The sequence below is a fragment of the Rhinoraja longicauda genome, chromosome 31 (genome assembly GCF_053455715.1).
Source record: "Rhinoraja longicauda isolate Sanriku21f chromosome 31, sRhiLon1.1, whole genome shotgun sequence".
Lineage (NCBI taxonomy): Eukaryota > Metazoa > Chordata > Chondrichthyes > Rajiformes > Arhynchobatidae > Rhinoraja > Rhinoraja longicauda.
The window spans coordinates 19811189-19832852 of NC_135983.1; the positions used below are offsets into that span (position 1 = coordinate 19811189).

Consider the following 21664-nt stretch of genomic DNA (forward strand, 5'->3'; position numbering starts at 1 on the left):
AAACGCACCTGGTCAGAAAGTAAAGGCAGGAAGGATTGGGAGGGGGGGGGGGGTGGTATTGCAAGGCGGACGAGGGGGGTGCAAGAAGGAGGAGGAGGAGGGGGCAGGGTAGGAGAAGGGGCAGGGTAGGAAAGGAGGGAGCAGGGGAAGAGTAGGTAGGGGATGTTGGAGGGGGGATTGGAGAGGTTATGTAGGAGGGGGAGTGAGCAGAGGGAGTGAACAGAGGGGGAGCAGAAGAGGTTAAAGGGTGGATTGGAGAGAGTTGGAGCAAAGGTTTGGAGAGGGGAGATAGGCGAGGGTTTTGGAGAGGGATGCTGGAGAAGGGAGTTGGAAATGGGGGGCATGAAGGGGTAGGAGAGGTGGATAGGAATGGAGGGTTGGAGATGGGTAGTAGGAAGGGGATAGGTGATGAGGGTGTAGGATGGATACGTGAGCAGGTTGGAGGGGTTGGAGGACAAGGGAGGGGGAGAAGGAGAGGAGAGGGGGAGGGAAAGAGTGGGAATAAAGAATGAGGGGGGGAGAAGAAGAGAGGGAAAGGAGAGAGGTAAGGAGAGGGGGGAAGATAAGGTGGCTGGGAGAGTGGGGGCAAGGAGAGGGGGAGGAGAGAGTGGGCAGAAGAGGGAGAGGCGGCTACAATCCCCTCTGTTCCCAGATGTGCGGGAGGCAATGGACTGAATTTCCCGGCGACTGGCACACATCTTATGAATGGATGTTTCCATGCAAGCTGCCTGTTGTTTCAGGGGCGTTGACTGAAGTGCAGTGGGTGGGCTGGTGGTGGGCAACTGTTGACAAACCATGGTCCCGTGAGGATGGGGATCGGGAGATGCTCATCTGCATGAATGATGGACAGGCAGTAACTTGACCTGCAGAAGCACTCAGACAGTCTGATCCAGAAAGCTTCAGTACACTGTGTAACTGCTACACAGCCAATGAAAACAAATGATTAAGTGAAGCATTTATTACACCAGGCCAGGAGAGCAGGGCACAACCTCATGTCCTGCTTTAAGTTCACTCACGGGACACAAACAAGCCAACCTTCGGTGACTGCCTCTCGTTACCAGGGATGACAGGTTAATGGACAATGGGTCCATAAAAAGTAATTAGGGCACCAAAAGTGCTCGTTTCCTCTGTACGTTATAAAAAGGACTCAAAAGGACAGAACAAGCCAGAATGATCCGATTCTGCATGAAAGATAGACGCAAAATGCTGGAGTAACTCAGTGAGTCAGGCAGCGTCTCTGGAGAGAAGGGATGGGTGACGTTTCGGGTCGAGACCCTTCTTTAGACGGAGAGTCAGGGAGATACAGAGATAAAGGAAAATAAGGTGTGAAAACATCCGACGGAAGACGGGAGTTCAATTCTGCACACTTGTTTCTCGATTGGCCTTAATGCTATTGCAACGGGCGAACAAGTGGAGAAAAAGGAGCCAAGAGCAGCGGTAGAGTTGCTGCCTTACGGCGCCAGAGACCCTGGTTCAATCCTGACTACAGGCGCTGTCTGTATGGAGTTTGTTCACTCTCCCTGTGACGGCATGGGTTTTCCTCAGTTACTCCGGTTTCCTCCCACACTCCAAAGACGTAAAGGTTTGTATATTAATTGGCTTCAGTAAAAATTGTAAATTGGCACTGGTGCTGGTGTTCGGGGGTCGCAGGCCAGTGTGGACCCAGCGTGCCGAAGGGCCTATTTCCACTCTGTATCTCGAAACTAAACTAAACTAAAATAAAGCTCATACAATAAAACCCCCAGCATTGTGCCAGCAGAGTTGTGCCCATCACTGTTGTGCAGCAAAGCCAAACCCTGATCAGGTGAATTATATGTCCAAGACATCTGACAGTAAATGTTCTCTCACTAAAAAAAACAGCTAACAATAAAAGCAGAGTTGCTGTATCCAGAAGAATGGAGGAAGATTCCAAGTTCTTCAGTTCCATTTTGAGTATTTGCCACTGGCATGGACAGGTTGGAGGGTAGGGGCATCAGATTAAGGCCGATCGCAATGCCACAACATTCTTCTCGCAGTATAACAAAAGCAATAATCTATACAGTGCCTTCAATGCAGCAAAACACCCTGAGGCACTTCAGAGGAACAATATCAAAGAAAAATGTTCAGAGTCACAAAACATAAACATCGGAACAGATGTCGAAATGTTTGGCCAGAGTTGTGGGTTTTCAGGAACATCTTGAAGGAAAAACAGAGGTTGCTGGAGATTCGATCAGGGGTTGAACAACGTATGACCATTCCACCCTGGGCCCTCCAACATTTTTGTATGAGGGGTTTGCTCCATCTCATTGGGGGTAAGGTGTCTTGTTTTGGGTAAGTTCCAAGAGTATATTTTTACACATGTGTGAATCTCCTACTCCTTAGTCAATTTATAAACAGACTCACTGGACCACAATCAGTAACATGTCTTTTTTTTAATTTGGTAAGTGAGTCAGGCAAACAGATTGATAATCGTTCAGCATAGGGTCCAAGCCTGAAAAGTTCTCTCTCTGTACAGGCAGCCACACCAGGCTTTCCATTCCCTTGTTATCTTTTCCTTTGTTTGCGATTTCTAAAATCCACAGTAATTAACTTCTGTAAATATGGCTGAGATGCCCAGACCTAGTCCAGCGGGGATATTATGGACACAACACAAACAGGTAAACAGAAATTCTGGAAGTTTTGATTTGTTCAGTATCTGGAACCAAGTTGCTCTGACGTGACTAAACTAAAATGACTGTCATTTAGGGCGACTCCTTGCCAACATCCTTGCCAACCGCAGTTTTGTACTCAAGACCAGCGACGGACAATCTGGCCGACTGCGACGCCTAAGAAATGGAGTCCCCTAAGGCTCCATGCTTAGGAGTCCCCATGCTCTTCAATCTCTATATCAGCGATCTGCCACGCACGACCTCGCGCCAGTATGGATACGCAATTGACTTGGCCCTACTGCACTCGGACAAGAGCTGGTCAAATGTTGAGGATGTGTTCTCGGCAGATATGGAACTTGTCGCGGGCTACCTTAAGGCCTGGAGACTAAAACTGAGTATGGCAAAAACCACCACAATGCCCTTTCACCTGAACAACAAGGAAGCTCAACGCCAGCTAACCGTCACCCTCAATGGGTCACCCCTACCCTACAACCCATTTCCCACATACCTTGGGGTGAAACTAGAACGGCAGCTGACCTACAAGCAACACCTTGAAGCTCTCTGTGCTAAAGTCTCGGCACGGAACAACCTCCTGCGTTGCTTGGCCGGATCGTCATGGGGCACCAGGACATCTACTCTTCGAACCAATGCTCTTGCACTCGTATACAGCGCCGCTGAGTACGCCGCCCCAGCATGGTGCCGCAGCGCTCATACCAGCAAGCTAGACACCACCCTCAACGACACCATGCGGATCATCACTGGCTGCCTACGCCCTACTCCGACGTCTCCTGCCGGTGCTCGCAGGTATCGCACCCGCCAAGCTTCGCAAAAAGTTCTTCACTCATGGGCTGGTGTGCAAGGCCCCATCGGACGCCAAACATCCTTTGCACCACCTCGCCCAGGATTCACAGCAACTGGGACCTCAACGCCTGTCATCTCGTCACCCTTTCTCCCGTCACGCAGCGACGCTCTGTGGCTCCGGTTTCAACATACTAGGAGCATGGAGAACCAGCTGGGAACAGACATCGTGACCTCCTCAATTTACTGTCGCACTGAACACCACAGCCCCACCCGGCTCAGACATGCCCGCAAAGAGTGGGTCGCCCTGAACCGGCTCCGCACAGGGGTCGGCCGGTTCAACGCCAACATGCATCGTTGGGGGTTGCGTCCATCAGCAGCCTGCGTGTGTGGAGAAGACCAGCAAACAGCGCAGCATGTCATTTTCGACTGCACTGTCCTCCATCCCCCTGGTGGAGGGGTAGACCTCACGGCCCTTGACAACAGCACATTGCACTGGCTAGTGCCTGGAGGGCTTTACATAATTTCTGCTGCCTCAAACGCAAGAAGAAGAAGAAACTAAAATGAAACAAAGCAGATTAGCAAATTTCTTGAACTATTTCCTTTCCCTTTCAGAAAAAATGCCTTTAACTTGAAAACATGTTCTAGTTCGTAAAAAATAATGTCTGCACTTGTAGATAACTTTCAGCACGTATAAATCATATACAGGTTGTGACTGTAGTTTCTGTTCAAATTCTTTGAAGATGCGAGAAGAAAAGTTGATGGAGGGGGAACCTGTAGATGTAACGGTATTTAGATTTCAAAAAAGCATTTGGCAAGAGTCTAGTGCATAAATTAGGACGTCAAGATACTGGAGGAAGTGCGTTAGCATGGATCAAAAATTGGCTGTCACATAGATATCAGTAAAAGGAATCAGAAAGTGGATTATTATCTACATGGAGACTGCAAATGTGCAACATTCAGAGAGATCTCAGTTCTTAGTACATGAATCACAACAAGTTAGCTGGCTGATCCAACAAGTAGATAAGGCAGCAAACAATCTGTTGGTTTTATTACAAAGGGGTTAGAGATTAAGACTAGTTTCAATTACACAGGCTGTTGGTATGGTCACGCCTGGAATAACATGCACAGTTTTATTCCCCTTATCAAGAAAGGGTATAGTGACATTAGAGGCAGTCCAAAGAAGAATCACCAGGTTAATTCATAAGATGAGATGGGTTGCCCTTTCAAGAGAGGTTGGACAATTTGAATTTATATTCCTGGGAGGTTAATAGAATGAGAGATGACCTTGTTCAAAGAGGCTTGACATGGGAGATGTTGAGATATTTTCCAAGCGAGAGTCACAAACAAGGGACCAAAGCTACTAAAATAAGGGGCCGGTCATTTCAAACAGATCGTCTCTCAGGGGATAATGACTTTCTGGAATTCTCTGCTCCTAAGGGTGGTGGAGGTCAGATCTTTAGATGTTATTTAAGGTGGAGAAAGATAAATATGTGAAAAAACATGGGATTGAGGGTTACGGGGAACTGGCAGAGATGAGGAGTTGGGGACGAGCAGAGATCAGCCACGGTCTGAAGAAGGGTCTCGACCCGAAACGTCGCCCATTCCTTCTCTTCAGAGATGCTGCCTGTCCCGCTGAGTTACTCCAGCATTTTGTGTCTATCTTCAGCCATGATCATATTGAATGAAGGGGCAGGGTTCAGGGGCAAGTGAACATCTGGTCGTGTTTTCTCGCATTCTTGTGATGGTGAAACCTGAAAAGAGGAAGGATATTTTCCTTGGAAGTGTTTTGCATTTCACTGGCCTTTGCAGAATTGTTTTCCCCATGTATAATTGCAAATATGTGAAATAGAGGTCAATTTATTCCCAAATGTGAATGATTATTTAATGAAGTATAAACATATGAACAAGCGACAAAACACAAATTGTGGAGGAGGTAAAGAGAGAAACTGGAAAAAAAGCATTGAAAAAAATGAGAGTAAAAAATACATCTTAACAAGTACATGTTGCAAAGGAGTGTTTCATTAGTAAAACAGTGAATATCTCAAAGCTGATAGTGAGAAACAGTTAGGATCCAGAACCCAGTGAGTCCACAGAATTTTGATCATGTCTTTATGTACATGAGTAGAAATATTAAAATATGTTTACGTGAGGCTGAAATTAAACATCCCATGTGAGAAATGATTAGAATAGTTTATTTGGACCTCTCCTCAAAATCCTTTTGTGTACGTGGATTGAAGTAGCGGAAGACACAGCTGCCAGTGATGCAGTGATTAAATTCAAGGGGGAGCTAAAGGCCACAGTTCGAGAACGAGACTGTCTAAGAGAATTACAGTGCTGGGACAGATGACAGTGATAGGGAGAGACAAGACCACAGTGTGACGTAATAAGAAGGATAAAGGATATTTCAGAACAATGCAAGTTCCAAAGTACTTTACAACCACTGATCTACTGATATAATGTGGGAAACATGGCAGCCAATTTATGCACAGCTACGTTTTGCAAGCTTAAATGTGCTAATGACCAACAATCTGGTCTAGTAAGAAGATAGACACAACATGCTGGAGTATCTCAATGGCACAGGCAATATCTCCGGGGAAAGGAATACAGTGCCCTCCTTAATGTTTGGGACAAAGACCCATCACTTATTTATTTGTCTCTGTGCTCCACAATTTGAGATTTGTAATAGAAAAAAATCACATGTGGTTAAAGTGCACATTGTCAGATTTTAATAAAAGCTATTTTTATACATTTTGATTTCACCATGTAGAAATTACAGCAGTGTTTATACATAGTCCCCCCCATTTCAGGGCACCATAATGTTTGGGATACAGCATTGTCATGTAAATGAAAGTAGTCATGTTTAATATTTTGTTGCATCTCCTTTGCATGCAATGACTGCTTGAAGTCTGCGATTCATGGACATCACCAGTTGCTGGGTGTCTTTTATGGTGATGCTCTGCCAGGCCTGTATTACAGCCATCTTTAGTTAATGCTTGTTTTGGGGGTTAGTCCCCTTCAGTTTTCTCCTCAGCATATAATAGGCATGCTCAATTGGGTTCAGATCAGGTGTTTGACGTGGCCACTCAGGAATTGACCTTTTTTAGCTTTGAAAAACTCCTTTGTTGCTTTAGAAGTATGTTTGGGATCATTATCTTGCTGTAGAATGAACCGCCGAACAATGAGTTTTGAGGTATTTGTTTGAATTTGAGCAGATAGGATGTGTCTATACACTTCAGAATTCATTATGCTACTACCATCAGCAGTTGTATCATCAATGAAGATAAGTGAGCCAGTACCTTCAGCAGCCATACATGCCCAGGCCATAACACCCCCACCACTGTGTTTCACAGATGAGGTGGTATGCTTTGGATCTTGGGCAGTTCCTTCTCTCCTCCATACTTTGCCCTTGCCATCACTCTGATATAAGTTAATCTCTTCGTCTCATCTGTCCACAAGACCTTTTTCCAGAACTGTTGTTGCTCTTTTAAGTACTTCTTGGCAAACTGTAACCTGGCCATCCTATTTTTGCGGCTAACCAGTGGTTTGCATCTTGCAGTGTAGCCTCTGTATTTCTATTCATGAAGTCTTCTGCAGACAGTAGTCAATGACAAATCCACACCTGACTCCTGAAGAGTGTTTCTGATCTGTCGGACAGGTGTTTGGGGATTTTTCTTTATTCTAGAGAGAATTCTTCTGTCATCAGCTGTGAAGGTCTTCCTTGGTCTGCCAGTCCCTTTGCGATTAGTAAGCTCACCAGTGCTCTCTTTCTTCTTAATGATGTTCCAAACAGTTGATTTTGGTACGCCTAGTGTTTGGCTGATGTTTCTCACAGTTTTATTCTTGTTTCTCAGTCTCATAATGGCTTCTTTGACTTTCATCGGCACAACTTTGGTCCTTATGTTGATAAACAGCAATAAAAGTTTGCAACGGTGATGGAAAGACTGAAGGCAAGACAAGTTGCTGAGAGCTCTCTTATACCTGCATTAAGGAGGCAATTCAACACACCTGAGCAATTACAAATGCCTGTGAAGCCATGTGTCCCAAACATTATGGTGCCCTGAAATGGGGGGACTATGTATAAACACAGCTGTAATTTCTGCATGGTGAAATTAAAATGACCTTTAATACAATCTGACAATGTGCACTTGAACCACACTTGATTTTTTTTCTAATACAAATCTCAAATTGTGGGTCTTTGGCCCAAACATTATGGAGGGCACTGTAGGTGATGTTTCGGGTCACGACCCTTCTTCAGACCCAAAACATCACCTATTTCTTTTTTCCAGAGATATCATATCATATCATATATATACAGCCGGAAACAGGCCTTTTCGGCCCTCCAAGTCTGTGCCGCCCAGCGATCCCCGTACATTAACACTATCCTACACCCACTAGGGACAATTTTCACATTTTACATTTACCCAGCCAATTAACCTACATACCTGTACGTCTTTGGAGTGTGGGAGGAAACCGAAGATCTCGGAGAAAACCCACGCAGGTCACGGGGAGAACGTACAAACTCCTTACAGTGCAGCACCCGTAGTCAGGATTGAACCTGAGTCTCCGGCGCTGCATTCGCTGTAAAGCAGCAACTCTACCGCTGCGCTACCGATGCTGCCTGACCCACTGAGTTACTCCAGCATTTTGTGTCTATCTTCGGTGTAAACCAGCATCTGCAGTGCCTTCCTACACAAAATGGTTTAGTAATGTTGGTTGATGGATAGTGACCCACAACTTCAGGGAGAGCTCTGTTGCATCTTCATGACGCACTGACCATATGTTACTTTACAACCGCCAAGTAGGCCAGGTTTAGCCTCGGGTTAAGGGCTGGCTGAAGGACAGCATTTGCAATACATGGCCAGTTCTGGCACTGGGAGTCTCAGACTGGATTACATGCTGAAGTATCCAGTGTGGGACTTGGTCACACACGAGATACTTGCTAACTCAGATGAAAGAAAAGCAATCAATCATTTGCACTGTCCTTCAGCTGTGAGGAAACGTTGCTCGGAGTTGCTCTGGGTTCAGACATCACAAGTTGCCCGGGGCATCAGCAGGAAGATGGTTTCCCACATTCTGGAGCACAGCACAGTGCTGGAGATACAATTCCCTCTGTCACATACACTGTGGCACTGGAGGAAATACCACATCTGGTTATCTTTTGCAATCTACCCACGTTTATCATTAAGTAATTGGAGCGGCAGTTGGACGGATGAGTGTGTGGGTCATCCCTGACTGATCAGCCATTGTGAACTGGTCGTCCATGTTCTGGAAGGGAGCCAGTGCTGCGATTTTTAAGTAGGGGAAGGTCAAGAGGCAGTGAGAAACCCTGACCTTAATTACCAGCCAACTCTCCTGTCTGAAGTGTGTCTTTAAAGGTAATCAGCATCTCGTCTTGGGCAAAGAGCTTTAATGTGGTAGCGGTATCTTGAGGCAATCTCGAAAACAATTCCCACACAAGTCTGCAGGAAGAATTACCCTGAATCTCCCTTTAATTGGCAAACTTCAATCAGAGAAGCAGAGGAAATGAGAGGGCTTATAGTGTGCTTTACAGGATGCTGTTCAGATGCAGATCGGACTGCTTTATTAAGGGTGAAAGGGTCAGTCAGGGGAAATCAACCTATCTGCTCTCTCTCACAAAAAAATCTTTGTCTCCGCGCCTGTGTGTGTTCCCACACGCATCCACAGAAAACTTATACTATTGGCAGTATTCAATTGAACAATGTTGAGAGCAAATATTACTCTGCATCCCTGCTGTGCCTCTCCTGTAAATTGCAGTATCTATGGAGAGGTATACTTCAATCAATGATATCACAAGCAAGCAAGGAGTGTATGTTGCTGACAATGGGGTCTCAAAATAGCAGCTGCCCCAATCTCCAGCGTGGTCGTTTTCTTATAGCCTAGTGTGCAGTCTGTAGGAAAAAGTAAAAGACTTGCTTTTCTTTCAAATCCAAACAAATATGGAGCCAATGAAGTCCTTTTTATGTGTTGTAATGGTGGAAACATGGCAACCAATTTCCACATAACAAGCACAAAGGTGATAAATTACTAGGTTGTTGCTTCACTTTTGTGGAAGGATACGTTTTGTCAATGGGAAGAGGTTTATCTTCGTTATTTCACCGTGAGATCTTTTACATCGACTTGGCCGTTTGATGTCTCACATAAAAGTCTCCAAAGCCAACACTGCAGTGGTTCCTTCAGCACCCATTTAATCAGGTCAACCTCATTTAGTGTCAGCCAGGATAACAGAACTGAGATGTCTTGAACGGGACATGAACCAGCTTCCCATCAAGCCACGGCCAACCCTTAAGTTAGCAAGAAAAGTTAGCTAGATAGAGCTCTTAAGGATAGCGGAGTCAGGGGGTATGGGGAGAAGGCAGGAATGGGGTACTGATTGAGAATGATAAGCCATGATCACATTGACAATAGACAATAGGTGCAGGAGTAGGCCATTCAGCCCTTCGAGCCAGCACCGCCATTCAATGCGATCATGGCTGATCACTCTCAATCAGTACCCCGTTCCTGCCTTCTCCCCATACCCCCTCACTCCGCTATCCTTAAGAGCTCTATCCAGCTCTCTCTTGAAAGCATCCAACGAACTGGCCTCCACTGCCTTCTGAGGCAGAGAATTCCACACCTTCACCACTCTCTGACTGAAAAAGTTCTTCCTCATCTCCGTTCTAAATGGCCTACCCCTTATTCTTAAACTGTGGCCCCTTGTTCTGGACTCCTCCAACATTAGGAACATGTTTCCTGCCTCTAATGTGTCCAATCCCCTAATTATCTTATATGTTTCAATAAGATCCCCCCTCATCCTTCTAAATTCCAGTGTATACAAGCCTAATTGCTCCAGCCTTTCAACCTTTGAATGGCGGTGCTGGCTCGAAGGGCCGAATGGCCTGCACCTATTGTCTATTGTCTATAAATTTTATCGCAAAAATCTCCCTTGTGATCAAGGATATGGTTACCTGCAGCGTGGGGCTGGTGTCAAAACTGTAAGCGCTGGGTCTCCCTTCCAAGGTGGAGAAGGCCACGTTCCCTCCGGTCAGTGGGGAGATGTCGCTGAACTCCTCGGTGCAGAATGCCACTCGCTCTTCATCCTCGGGACGGAGGAAGGCCCCGGCGGAGGTGTGGAATGTTTGACGGCATGAAGCACTGTAATACTGGTAGGCAATCCATGGGGCATCCTCCCTCGTCCTCTTATAGATGGAAAAGCTCTCCGGCCTGCTGGTGTGAAACTTCAGTCGGACGTAGGTGATCTCAAATGACTTTCCTATAATATGGAAGAACAAAAAAACTTGCATCTCTGCTTGGGAACATTTATAAACGGCACCCCTCTCCTTGTGGCCTGTCTTTGGTGACGCACTGCCTGGACACAGCAGCCAGCTTTGTGTCGATGAGAGGAAGCAGGCTCAGAAGAACTTGAAATGATGGATATTTAAACACTTACCCTCATGTCAAATCCTTCCGTTGCCTTCCTCATTCACAAACTTTGCAACCAACTGCAGCCCAACAAATGACCCAGGTATTTGCACTCCTCAAATCCAGCCACTTGGGCAACACCCACTTTCATTGCTGGTCATTGACAGTCGAGCCTCTTGGATGGATAGGCCCTGAGCTCTGGAATTATTACCCAAACTATGGCCGAGCTTTAAATCCCTACATGATCTTACATCATTTTTAGTTTGATTATTTTCAGGTGAAGGATCGAGTGCCTTTCTGCTGTGGTAAACAGGCTCTGTTAATACATGTAGACACAAGGAACTGGAATCAGACGTGAAGCAGGAACCCAAGCCAAACGTCACCTATCTACGTACTGCAGAGATGCTGCCTGACCTGCTGAGTTGCTCCAGCTGTCTGTGTTCTACTCTATAAATACCTGGTGCCGCTGGAGACGATGGAAACTGGAGCAAAAAACAAACTGCTAGAAGAACTCAGTGGGTCAAACGGCATCTGTGGAGACAAAGGGATGATCCATGTTTTGGATCAACACCCTGCATTGGGATTGAAAGATTGAAAGTAGAGCGGGATGATAGCCAGTATATAAAAAATAAATGATAGGGAGTGACAGATGGTGGGAGGGGATGATAATCCCTCCTCATCTGGTTCCATTTAGCACCTACCTCACCTCTCCCTCTCATGTCTGAGTACTGCCTATCTACCCTCTCAGTCCTGAAACAGGCTCTCAATCCTGAAAATTGACCATCCTTTTGCCTCCACAGATTCTGCGTGACCTTCTGAGTTTGTCTGGCAGTTTGTTTTTCGCTACATAATTCATTCCACTCAGGGAATGGAACCTGCAGACAGAACCCTGTTCCAATTTGGGCCGTCTCAGAATCCCACAACTGGCAGGACATTTGCTTCCCCAGCGCCGTTTACAGGGATCAGCCATGAATCAGCTGGTGATGATCAGTTCCAGCTGCTGGATAGATGTACTGGTGCGTTCGATCGGAAGTGCAAACTGCAGCTTAGAAACTTGCTGGTGTTGTCTCTTACGTTAGTGACCTCGACAACAAGCAGCACCCTTCATGGGTGGGTGATAAATCTGCCTTGGGTTGGAAACTGAGAGGGGCAGCAAGGAAGAGAGCCGGAGTTGCTGGGCCGCCCTACTGAGTAGAAGGTCTGTGTATTGCTCCACAAACCTCACCAAGGGACGACCTTCACGTTACCAAGCAAGGCGTTCTCACGCTAAGCCTTCTGCTGGAGCAACGCGAGACTCGCGCAAGGGCAAGAAACGGTCTCTTTGAGACTGCTAAAGCCAACGTCACCCTGAACCTTTACAGCAGAGGGTCCTCGCAAACCACCACAGGAATGTCCGCAGTTCCATGTTATCCTTATCCAAGATATCAAGCCCCAAATTTGAGCTGGTGCTGGAGAGGGTCCAGATGAGGTTCACCTGAATGATCCCAGGAATTAGTGGGTTCACATATGATGGCACTGGGCCTCTACTCGATGGAGTTTAGACGGATGAGGGGGGACCTCATTGAAAATTACCGAATAGTGAAAGGTTTGGACAGGGTGGATGTGGTGAAGATGTTTCCACGAGTGGGAGAGTCTAGGATCAGAGGTTATAGCCTCAGAATTAAAGGACGTTCCTCTAGGAAGATGAGGAGGGATTTTAGTCAGGCGGTGGTGAATCTGTGGAATTCATCCAGAGAAGGCTGTGGAAGCCAAGTCAATGGATATTTTTAAGGCAGAGATAGATAGATTCTTGATTAATATGGGCATCAGGGGTTATAGGGAGAAGGCAGGGGAATGGGTTGAGAGGGAAAGGTAGATGAGCTACGATTGAATGGCAGAGTAGACTTGATGGGACGAATGGCCTAATTCTGCTCTTATCACTTATGGACATAAGAAATACTTGTGAAAGAGAGTACTGCAAAGGCTTACAAAATTGATTCCCAGGAAGGTGAGTTTGTCATATGAAAAGAGATTAAGTGCATTTGCCAATACTCAGCAGGGTTTAGACCAATGAGTAGTGATCCCATAGAATTGTACAAAATTCTTATTGATCTTGACAGGGTTGTAAGAATGACAGGGTACAACCTTGACAGGGTTGTAACTCCTCTGAAAATTAGGCGCAGTGGTAGAGTTGCTGCCTGACAATGCCTGAGACACAGGTTCAATCCGACTACAGGTTCTGTCTGTACGGAGTTTGTACATTCTTCCTGTGACCGTGTGGGTTTTCTCCGGGTGATCTGGTTTTAATCCCACACTGTACAAGATGTACAGGTTCGTAGGTTAATTGGCTTCGGTAAAATTGGCTCCAATGTGGAGGATAGTCCCAGTGTATTGGGTGATTACTGGTCGGCGCGGACCGCAGACTCGATGGACTGAAGGACCTGTTTCCGCACTGTATCTCTAAAGTCTAAAGTAAAGTAAATGCCTGGAAAATGTCTGGAACTGGGTGACCAGTATCAGAGCAAGGGATCAGTCATTCAGGGCAGAGAAAAAATGCTAAACCCTGAGGGCAGTGATTTTTCATCTAATCAATCTGCAGAAGGGCCCCAACCCGAAACGTCACCTATCCATTCTCTCCACAGATGCTGCCTGACCTGCTGAATTACTCCAGCACTTTATGTTTTAATTTAATCCTGTTTCAGCTCTTGATTCTAGCAGCTCAACTGACAGCCTTAAAACTTAAAACCCAACTGTTGCTCCATCGTAACCTTTTTATTATTAATGGTACAGGGATATTCTGATCAAATAAGAAAGGTCCCCAAATTAATATTAATAACAGCGCAGCAGCAATCAAAGAAAGCAATTTGAGGGAAATGAGCAGATGATCAATCACCACTGGCCACAGGGTCAGGGGGGTCACAGCCGAGACAGCCAAAGGGTCACCACACTGATTGATCTTCAGAGTCCAGACAGCAACAGACGTGGTTTACAACGCGTGGGTGTTAGTTTTATTTACTTTGTGTTTAAAATCTCAAAAGGCACAATTCCAGATAGAATTCTCAGAATATTTTTGACACACTGAGTCAGTCTATCCAAACCTCCTACACAGTTTGCTTGTTTAATTGTAAATGCAATATTTCAGTGTGTTAGTGGGACTTGGTGCTATGTTTAAACAAGTGAAACATCATCAAATCGCAAAATCATACACCAGTTACACCCCGAAGAAGGCCATTCGGCCCATCACATCTGTGTTGGTTCTACTCCAGCAATTCCCTAGTTCCACACACTGGCCCTCATTGGCGCCATTTGCCCCTCCTGTAAATTTTCACCTCCCCTGCAATTCTCTTGCCTTTACAACCCACCACTTGGCATATGCTGTCTTTTCCCTTGCTTTTACCTTCTACTGTTGCTATTTTGTTATTCAGGGAGCTCTGGATTTGTTAGATATTCATTTGCACCTCATTGGCAGGTGCTTCAGCTACACCCAAACCATCTTGTCCTTAAATATGTTCACCTACCATTTAGCCTGCCAGCGGTTTGGCTCCTTAACTGTGCCAGAGCCGTGCTCGTCCCAGTAACTATTATGGCATTGAAAGCCACGTAGCCCTTTGAGTCCATGCCAGCTTTTTGAAGAGCAACTCCGTCTGCCCCATTCTCCTGCTTTCCCCACAGATCTGCTATTCAATTTTCAGCGCCCATTCAATTCTCTTTTGAAAGAAAGACACAAAGTGCTGGAGTAACTCAGGTCTCAACATGTTCTCCAGAGATACCGCCTGACTTGATGCAGCACTTTGTGGGGGGTTTTTTGTAAACCTGCATCTGCAGTTCCGTGTTTCTCCAGTTTGAAAGACCTCATTAGTTCCGTTCATCATCCCTGCAGCAAGTGAGTTCTGAATTTTAACAAATTTCCTGCATTTCAAAAAAACCTTTCTTTACACCACCGCCTCAGTGTCATTTACCCATCTCTGCAAATGTGTGGGAAGGAACTGCAGATGCTGGTTTAAACCGGAGATAGACACAAAAATCTGGAGTAACCCAGCGGGGCAGGCAGCATCTCCGGAGAGAAGGAATGGGTGACATTTCGAGAGAAGGAATGGGGAAACGTCACCCATTCCTTCTCTCCAGATTTGCTGCCTGTCCCCACTGATTTACTCCAGCTTTTTGTGTCTATCTACAAATGTGTTTACTGGCCCTTGAACTATACAGAAATGGATATAACGCCGACCAGGGTTTTGTAAAGACTCAACATAATCTCTTTGCTTTTGAACCCTGTGCTTCCATTGATATACCACAAGACATCACATTCTTTACTAGCCACTCTCTCAACCAGTCATGCCACATTCAAGGATTTATGTACATGTAAACCCAGGTCCCCTTGTTACTTCATATCTTTGGAATTATGTCGTCTGGTCCACATTTTTTTTATATCCTCTTTCTGCTAAAATGTATTACTTCACTCTTCTCCCTATTAAATTTCACCTGCGACATACATGACCAATCTGCCAACTTACCTATGCCCTTTTGTTGTCTGTTCCTGTCCTTCTCCCCTCAAAGTTTGGTATTATCTGCAATATTTTTATTTCTACCTTGTACGGTCGTAGCCTGTCAGTAACAAATATCAAAAAAGTAGTGATTGTGAGGAACCCAAGCAGAACACCCATGTCTACCATCCTTCAGAAGATTAGTTTAGTTTAGGTAAGAGATACAGTGTGGAATCAGGGACAATTTACAATTATACCAAGCCAATTTAACCTGCAAACCTGTACGTCTTTGGAGTGTGGGAGGGAACTGGAGAACCTGGGGAAAACCCACGCAGGTTACGGGGAGAACGTACAAACTCCATACAGATAAGCAACTGCGGTCAGGGTTGAACCTGGGTTACTGGCACTGCAAGGCAGCAACTCTACCGCAGCGCCACTGTACCGCCCTATGGCTAACTCTTCTGCAACCTCCAACCCCCATTTCCCTCCGCTCTGATAAATTAACTTGTTTAAGCCAAGCTAGTCTTTCTTGTATTTTCTCCTCTTCTGTCCATTAGCTCAATTGCCTCCCCTTGCTCTCAGATTTTTGCAGCGTTCTCTTTCAATGTCCTCTTTTTGACAGATGTAAAGTACTTAATAGGTATTTCCACAGGCCCCTCACATCTCAATGTGAATGACGTTGTTGGTTTTAACTGTACACTCATGTTTACAAGTTACCTGCCAAACAAAGATTTTGCATTCCTTGTTGCACAAATTGTACTTTTGATATTGTCTCTTTGCCTTGGTTGTTTTTCCTTTTCATTTCCTCATTGTATTCAGCCTGCATCTCATTTGAATTATTCATCTGACACATGCCATTTGCTTTAGGTTTTGTTTGATTCATCATATTCTCTATCTTTTTTTTTCATCCATGGAGTGCTGGCTTTGGTTTGTACCTTTCCCCTTTTGGGAATATCCTAGAATATGTATGATATTAAAAGTCACCGTTGGTACATTTCCATTTTACCTGACGCTATCTGGTTATCCAAACCAGATCTTTTTCATCAAAATTATCCTCCTCCGATAAAGGTCTTTCACTTCTGATTTGACCTTGCCTTTACCCGTTACTAATGTAAAGCATGTGCTGCAATGAACTACTATTCATAGAAAACATAGACACAGAAAATAGGTGCAGGGAGAGGCCATTTGGCCCTTCGAGCCAGCACCGCCATTCATTGTGATCATGGCTGATCATCCACAATCAGTAACCTGTGCCTGCCTTCTCCCCATATCCCTTGATTCCACTAGCCCCTAGAGCTCTATCTAACTCTCTTTTAAATTCATCCAGTGAATTGGCCTCTGCTGCCTTCTGTGGCAGAGAATTCCACGAATTCACAACTCTCTGGGTGAAAAAGTTTTTTCTCATCTCAGTTTTAAATGGCCTCCCCTTTATTCTTAGATTGTGGCCCCTGGTTCTGGACTTCCCCAACATTGGGAACATTTTTCCTGCATCTAGCTTGTCCAGTCCTTTTATAATTTTATACGTTTCTAAAAGATCCCCTCTCATCCGTCTAAATTCCAGTGAATACAAGCCTAGTCTTTCCAATCTTTCCTCATATGACAGTCCCGCCATCCCAGGGATTAACCTCGTAAACCTACGCTGTACTGCCTCAATAGCAAGGATGTCCTTCCTCAAATTAGGAGACCAAAACTGCACACAATACTCCAGATGTGGTCTCACCAGGACCCTGTGCCACTGCAAAAGGACCTCTTTACTCCTAGACTCAAATCCTCTTCTTATGAAGGCCATATGAGCTTTCTTCACTGCCTGCTGTACCTGCATGTTTACTTTCAGTGACTGGTATACAAGGACACCCAGGTCTCGTTGCACTCCCCTTTTTCCTAATCTGACACCATTGAGATAATAATTTGCCTCCTTGTTCTTGCCGTCAAAGTGGATAACCTCACATTTATCTACATTCTGGAAACATAGAAACATAGAAAATAGGTGCAGGAGGAGGCCATTCGGCCCTTCGAGCCAGCACTGCCATTCATTGTGATCATGGCTGATCATCCACAATCAGTAACCTGTGCCCAACTTCTCCCCATATCCCTTGATTCCACTAGCCCCCAGAGCTCTATCTAACAAATGCATCCATTGATTTGGCCTCTACTGCCCTCTGTGGCAGATAATTCCACAAATTCACAACTCTCTGGGTGAAAATGTTCCTTCTCACCTCAGTTTTAAATGGCCTCCCCTTTATTCTAAGACTGTGCCCCCTGGTTCTGGACTCCCCCAACATTGGGAACGTTTTTCCTGCATCTAGCTTGTCCAGTCCTTTTATAATTTTATATGTATCTGCCATGCATCTGCCCACTCACTCAACCTGTCCAAGTCACCCTGCAACCTCCTAGCATCCTCTTTGCAGTTCACACTGCCACCCAGCTCTGTGTCATCTGCAAATTTGCTAGTGTTACTTTTCATTCCATCACCTAAATCATTAATATCATTAATATATATTGTAAATAGTTGCGGCTCCAGCACCGAGCCTTGCGGCACTCCACTCGTCACTGCCTGCCATTCTGACAGGGACCCATTTATTCCTACTCTTTGTTTCCTGTCTGCCAACCAATTCTCTATCCATCTCAATACCCTACCCTCAATACCATGTGCTCTAATATTGCCCACTAATCTCCTGTGTGGGACTTTATCAAAGGCTTTCTGAAAGTCCAGATACAGTACACCCACTAGCTCTCCTTCATCCATTTTACTTGTCACATCCTCAAAAAATTCCAGATTAGTCAAGCAGGAGTTTCCCTTGATAAATCCATACTGACTTGGACCAATCCTTTTACTGCTATGCAAATGCGCCGTTGTTACCTCTTTAATAATTGACTCCAGCTCTTCCCCGCCACCGATGACAGGCTAACTGGTCTATAATTCCCCATTTTCTCACTCGCTCCTTTCTTGAAAAGTGGGATAACATTAGCTACCCTCCAATCCACAGGAACTGATCCTGAATCTATAGAACATTGGAAAATGATCACCAATGCGTCCACGATTTCTAGAGCCACCTCCTTGAGTACCCTGGGTTGCAGACCATCAGGCTCTGGGGATTTATCAGCCTTCAGTCCCATCAGTCTACCCAATACTATTTCTCGCCCAATGCAAATTTCTTTCAGGTTCCCCCTAGATCCTCTGTCCTCTTGTACATCTGGGAGATTGTTTGTGTCTTCCTTAGTGAAAACAGAACCAAAGTATCTGTTCACCTCTTCTGCCGTTTCCTTGTTCCCCATAATAATTTCACCTCTTTCTGCCTTCAAGGAACCCACATTTGTCTTTACTAACCTTTTTCTCTTATAATACCTAAAAAAGCTTTTACTGTCCTTGGCCAGCTTACCCTCGTACTTCATCTTTTCACCCTGTATTGCCCTTTTTGTTACTTTCTGTTGGCCTTTGAAAGTTTCCCAATCCTCTGGCTTCCCGCTACACTTTGTTATGTTATACACCTTTTCTTTTAGTTTTATTCCATACCTATCTTCCCTTGTCAGCCATGGTTGCCTCTTACTCCCCTTAGAATCTTTCTTCCTCTTTGGAATGAAATGATCCTGCATCTTCTGGATTATGCTCAGAAATTCCTGCCACTGCTGTTCCACCATCATTCCTTCTAGGATTCCTTTCCAGTCAACCTTGGCCAGCTCCTCTCTCATGCCTTCATAGTCCCCTTTGTTCAACTGCATCACTGACACCTTTGATTTAACCTTCTCCCTCTCAAATTGCAGATGAAAACTTATCATATTATGGTCACTACCTCCCTGCGGTTCCTTTACCTTGAGTTCCCTTATTATATCTGGTTCATTAGACAACACTAAATCCAGAATTTCCTTTTCTCTGGTAGATTCCAGTACAAGCTGCTCTAAGAATCCATCTCGGAGGCACTCTACAAACTTCCATTCTTGGGGTCCAGAACCAACCTGATTTTCCCAGTCTACTTGCATATTGAAATCTCCCATAACCACAGTGGCATTACCTTTGTTACATGCCAATTTTAACTCCTGCTGCAACTTGCACCCAATATCCAGGCTACTATTTGGGGGCCTGTAGATAACTCCCATTAGTGTCTTCTTATCTTTACAATTCCTAAATTCTATCCACAGCGACTCTACATCGTCAGTCCCTATGTCACCCCTCGCAAGGGACTGAATTTCATCCCTCACCAACAGAGCTACCCCATCTCCTCTCCACCTGCCTGTCCTTTCTATAGGACGTATAACCCTGAATATTCAATTCCCAGTCCCGATCTTCCTGCAGCCATGTCTCTGTAATCCCCATAATGTCATATCTACCAATCTCTAAATGAGCCTCAAGCTCATCCACTTTACTTCTTATACTTCGTGCATTCATGTATAATACTTTTAATCCATTACTCACTTCACCTTTCGCATCGATTCCTATTTCACTTGGCCATACTCTCCTATATCTTTGTGAGCTTTCTGTCCTGTTAATTCTGGTGTCTTTCTTAACTTTTCCTATATTCTCTTTCCCTTTAACTCCATCCTTGTATTTCCAATTTGTCTTCCCCCCCCCCACACTATTTAGTTTAAACCCACCCGTGTAGCAGTGGCAATCCTGCCTGCCAGAATGCTGGTCCCCCGCCTGTTAAGGTGCAACCCTTCCCTTTCGTACAATTCAGCCTTACGCCAAACAGATCCCAGTGGTCTAAGAATCTAAATCCCTGCCCCCTGCACCAGCTCCTCAGCCACACATTCAGATCTCCTATTTCCCTTTTCCTGCCCTCACCAGCACAAGGAACTGGAAGCAAACCGGAGATAACCACCCTGCAGGTCCTGCTTTTCAGCTTCTTCTGAACTCTCTACAGTTTCGCTGCAGAATCTCTTTCCTCTTCTTCCCGACGTCGTTTGTGCCGACATGCACTATCACTTCCAGCTGCTCACCTTCACCCTTGAGGACGCTCTGCAATCGGTCCGTGACGTCCTGGATCCTGGCACCAGGGAGGCAACACACCATCCTTGAATCCCATCTGTTGCCACAGAAACCACTGCCTGTACCTCTCACTATGGAGTCCCCTACTACCACAGCCCTGCCTGATGTTGGTCTCTTCGGCTTTGCTTCAGCGCCACTTTTTGACTCGCCGCTCAGACTGGCAGTGTCTTCTGTCCTGACGGCTTCCAAGAGGGTGAACCTGTTTCATCCCCCGGTGTCTCCTGTACTCCAAGCTTCCTTCCCTTCCTCATCGTCACCATCCTTCTCTCTTCTGGTGTCTTCAGTGTAACAATCTCGGAGTAGGTCCTGTCCAGGAAACATTTGTTTTCCCGGATGATCCTGAGGTCATCCAGTTGCCTCTCTTGCGCCCCAACACGGTCCTTCAGGAGCTGAACCTGGGCACACTTTCCACAGTTGTAACAGCCAGAGGCACCAGCAGGGTCCCTGACCTCCCACGTCCTGCAAGCATCGCACTGAATCAGCTTACCTGCCATTTCTTCACTGCGTCTCCAACTTTTGGCGTAGTCTCCTCCCTCAGCCTCCTCGCCGAAGACTCTCGAGCCAAAGGCTCGCACTTTTCTCACAAGGCACTTCCCTCGACAAGGCCGTTCCCCGACAGGCCGCTCCCTAGTGCAAACCTTGCTGATTAGCTGATAAATTGACTAATTCGCTAACTTACTGATTTGCTAATTAAATTCCTCAGCCAATCCCCGCACTCACTCCTTCACCTGCCGCTCCTCTGCCGACCTTGAAGGTAGGTGTTGCAGGCTGACAATTCCCCACTGCCCTCCCACTGGCACATAGACAACTTGGTGCATCTCATTCTCCCACATTAGACACAGCGATGCCCCCTTGCACGATGGATCAAAATACCTCTCATTACCCTTTTCACACTTTACTACAACTTTATTCCTACCAACGTTGGGGTAACTGAAGTCTTCAATATAATCTGTTCTGCCTACTTCCTCAATCAGGGATGCCTTTGCAACAAAGCCAAGAAACCTCATTGATATTTACTACATCCAGGAACTCTCAAAAACATAATCTCTTCCTACCATGCAATTGACATTGAGCCTTATCTCATTCTCTCAGTTTCTCCATCTGCATTGCATCCAAGACCACCTTCAACACTACTGCTTCCACTATGACTTCCCATTGCCTCAACAATGGTTCCAGGCTGTGATGTATGTTCCCCTTGCAATTGCCTTGGAATCTCTTCTTCAGTGCTCCTAAACCCTGTGTTTTAAGACATGAAAGGAGGAATATACTGATAGACAAGATCAAGATTAAGAAAGTGGAGAAGATTTACGAGGATGCTGCCATCTGCCCTTGCTAGGACTTGAGTGGCTGAGCTACAGGGAGAGGTTGGGAAG

At 45.6% G+C, this 21664-nt stretch overlaps 1 protein-coding gene across 2 annotated transcripts in view; it reads right to left on the minus strand.

Annotated features, from left to right (window-relative positions):
• LOC144608553 (laminin subunit gamma-3-like) overlaps nt 1-21664 on the minus strand; it is a 98030-nt gene that overhangs the window by 51631 nt on the left and 24735 nt on the right. For both annotated transcript variants that reach the window (XM_078426489.1, XM_078426488.1), the window contains exon 2: nt 10394-10698. In XM_078426489.1, the coding sequence (XP_078282615.1) occupies nt 10394-10698 (305 nt within the window). The remainder of the gene's footprint in view (nt 1-10393; nt 10699-21664) is intronic.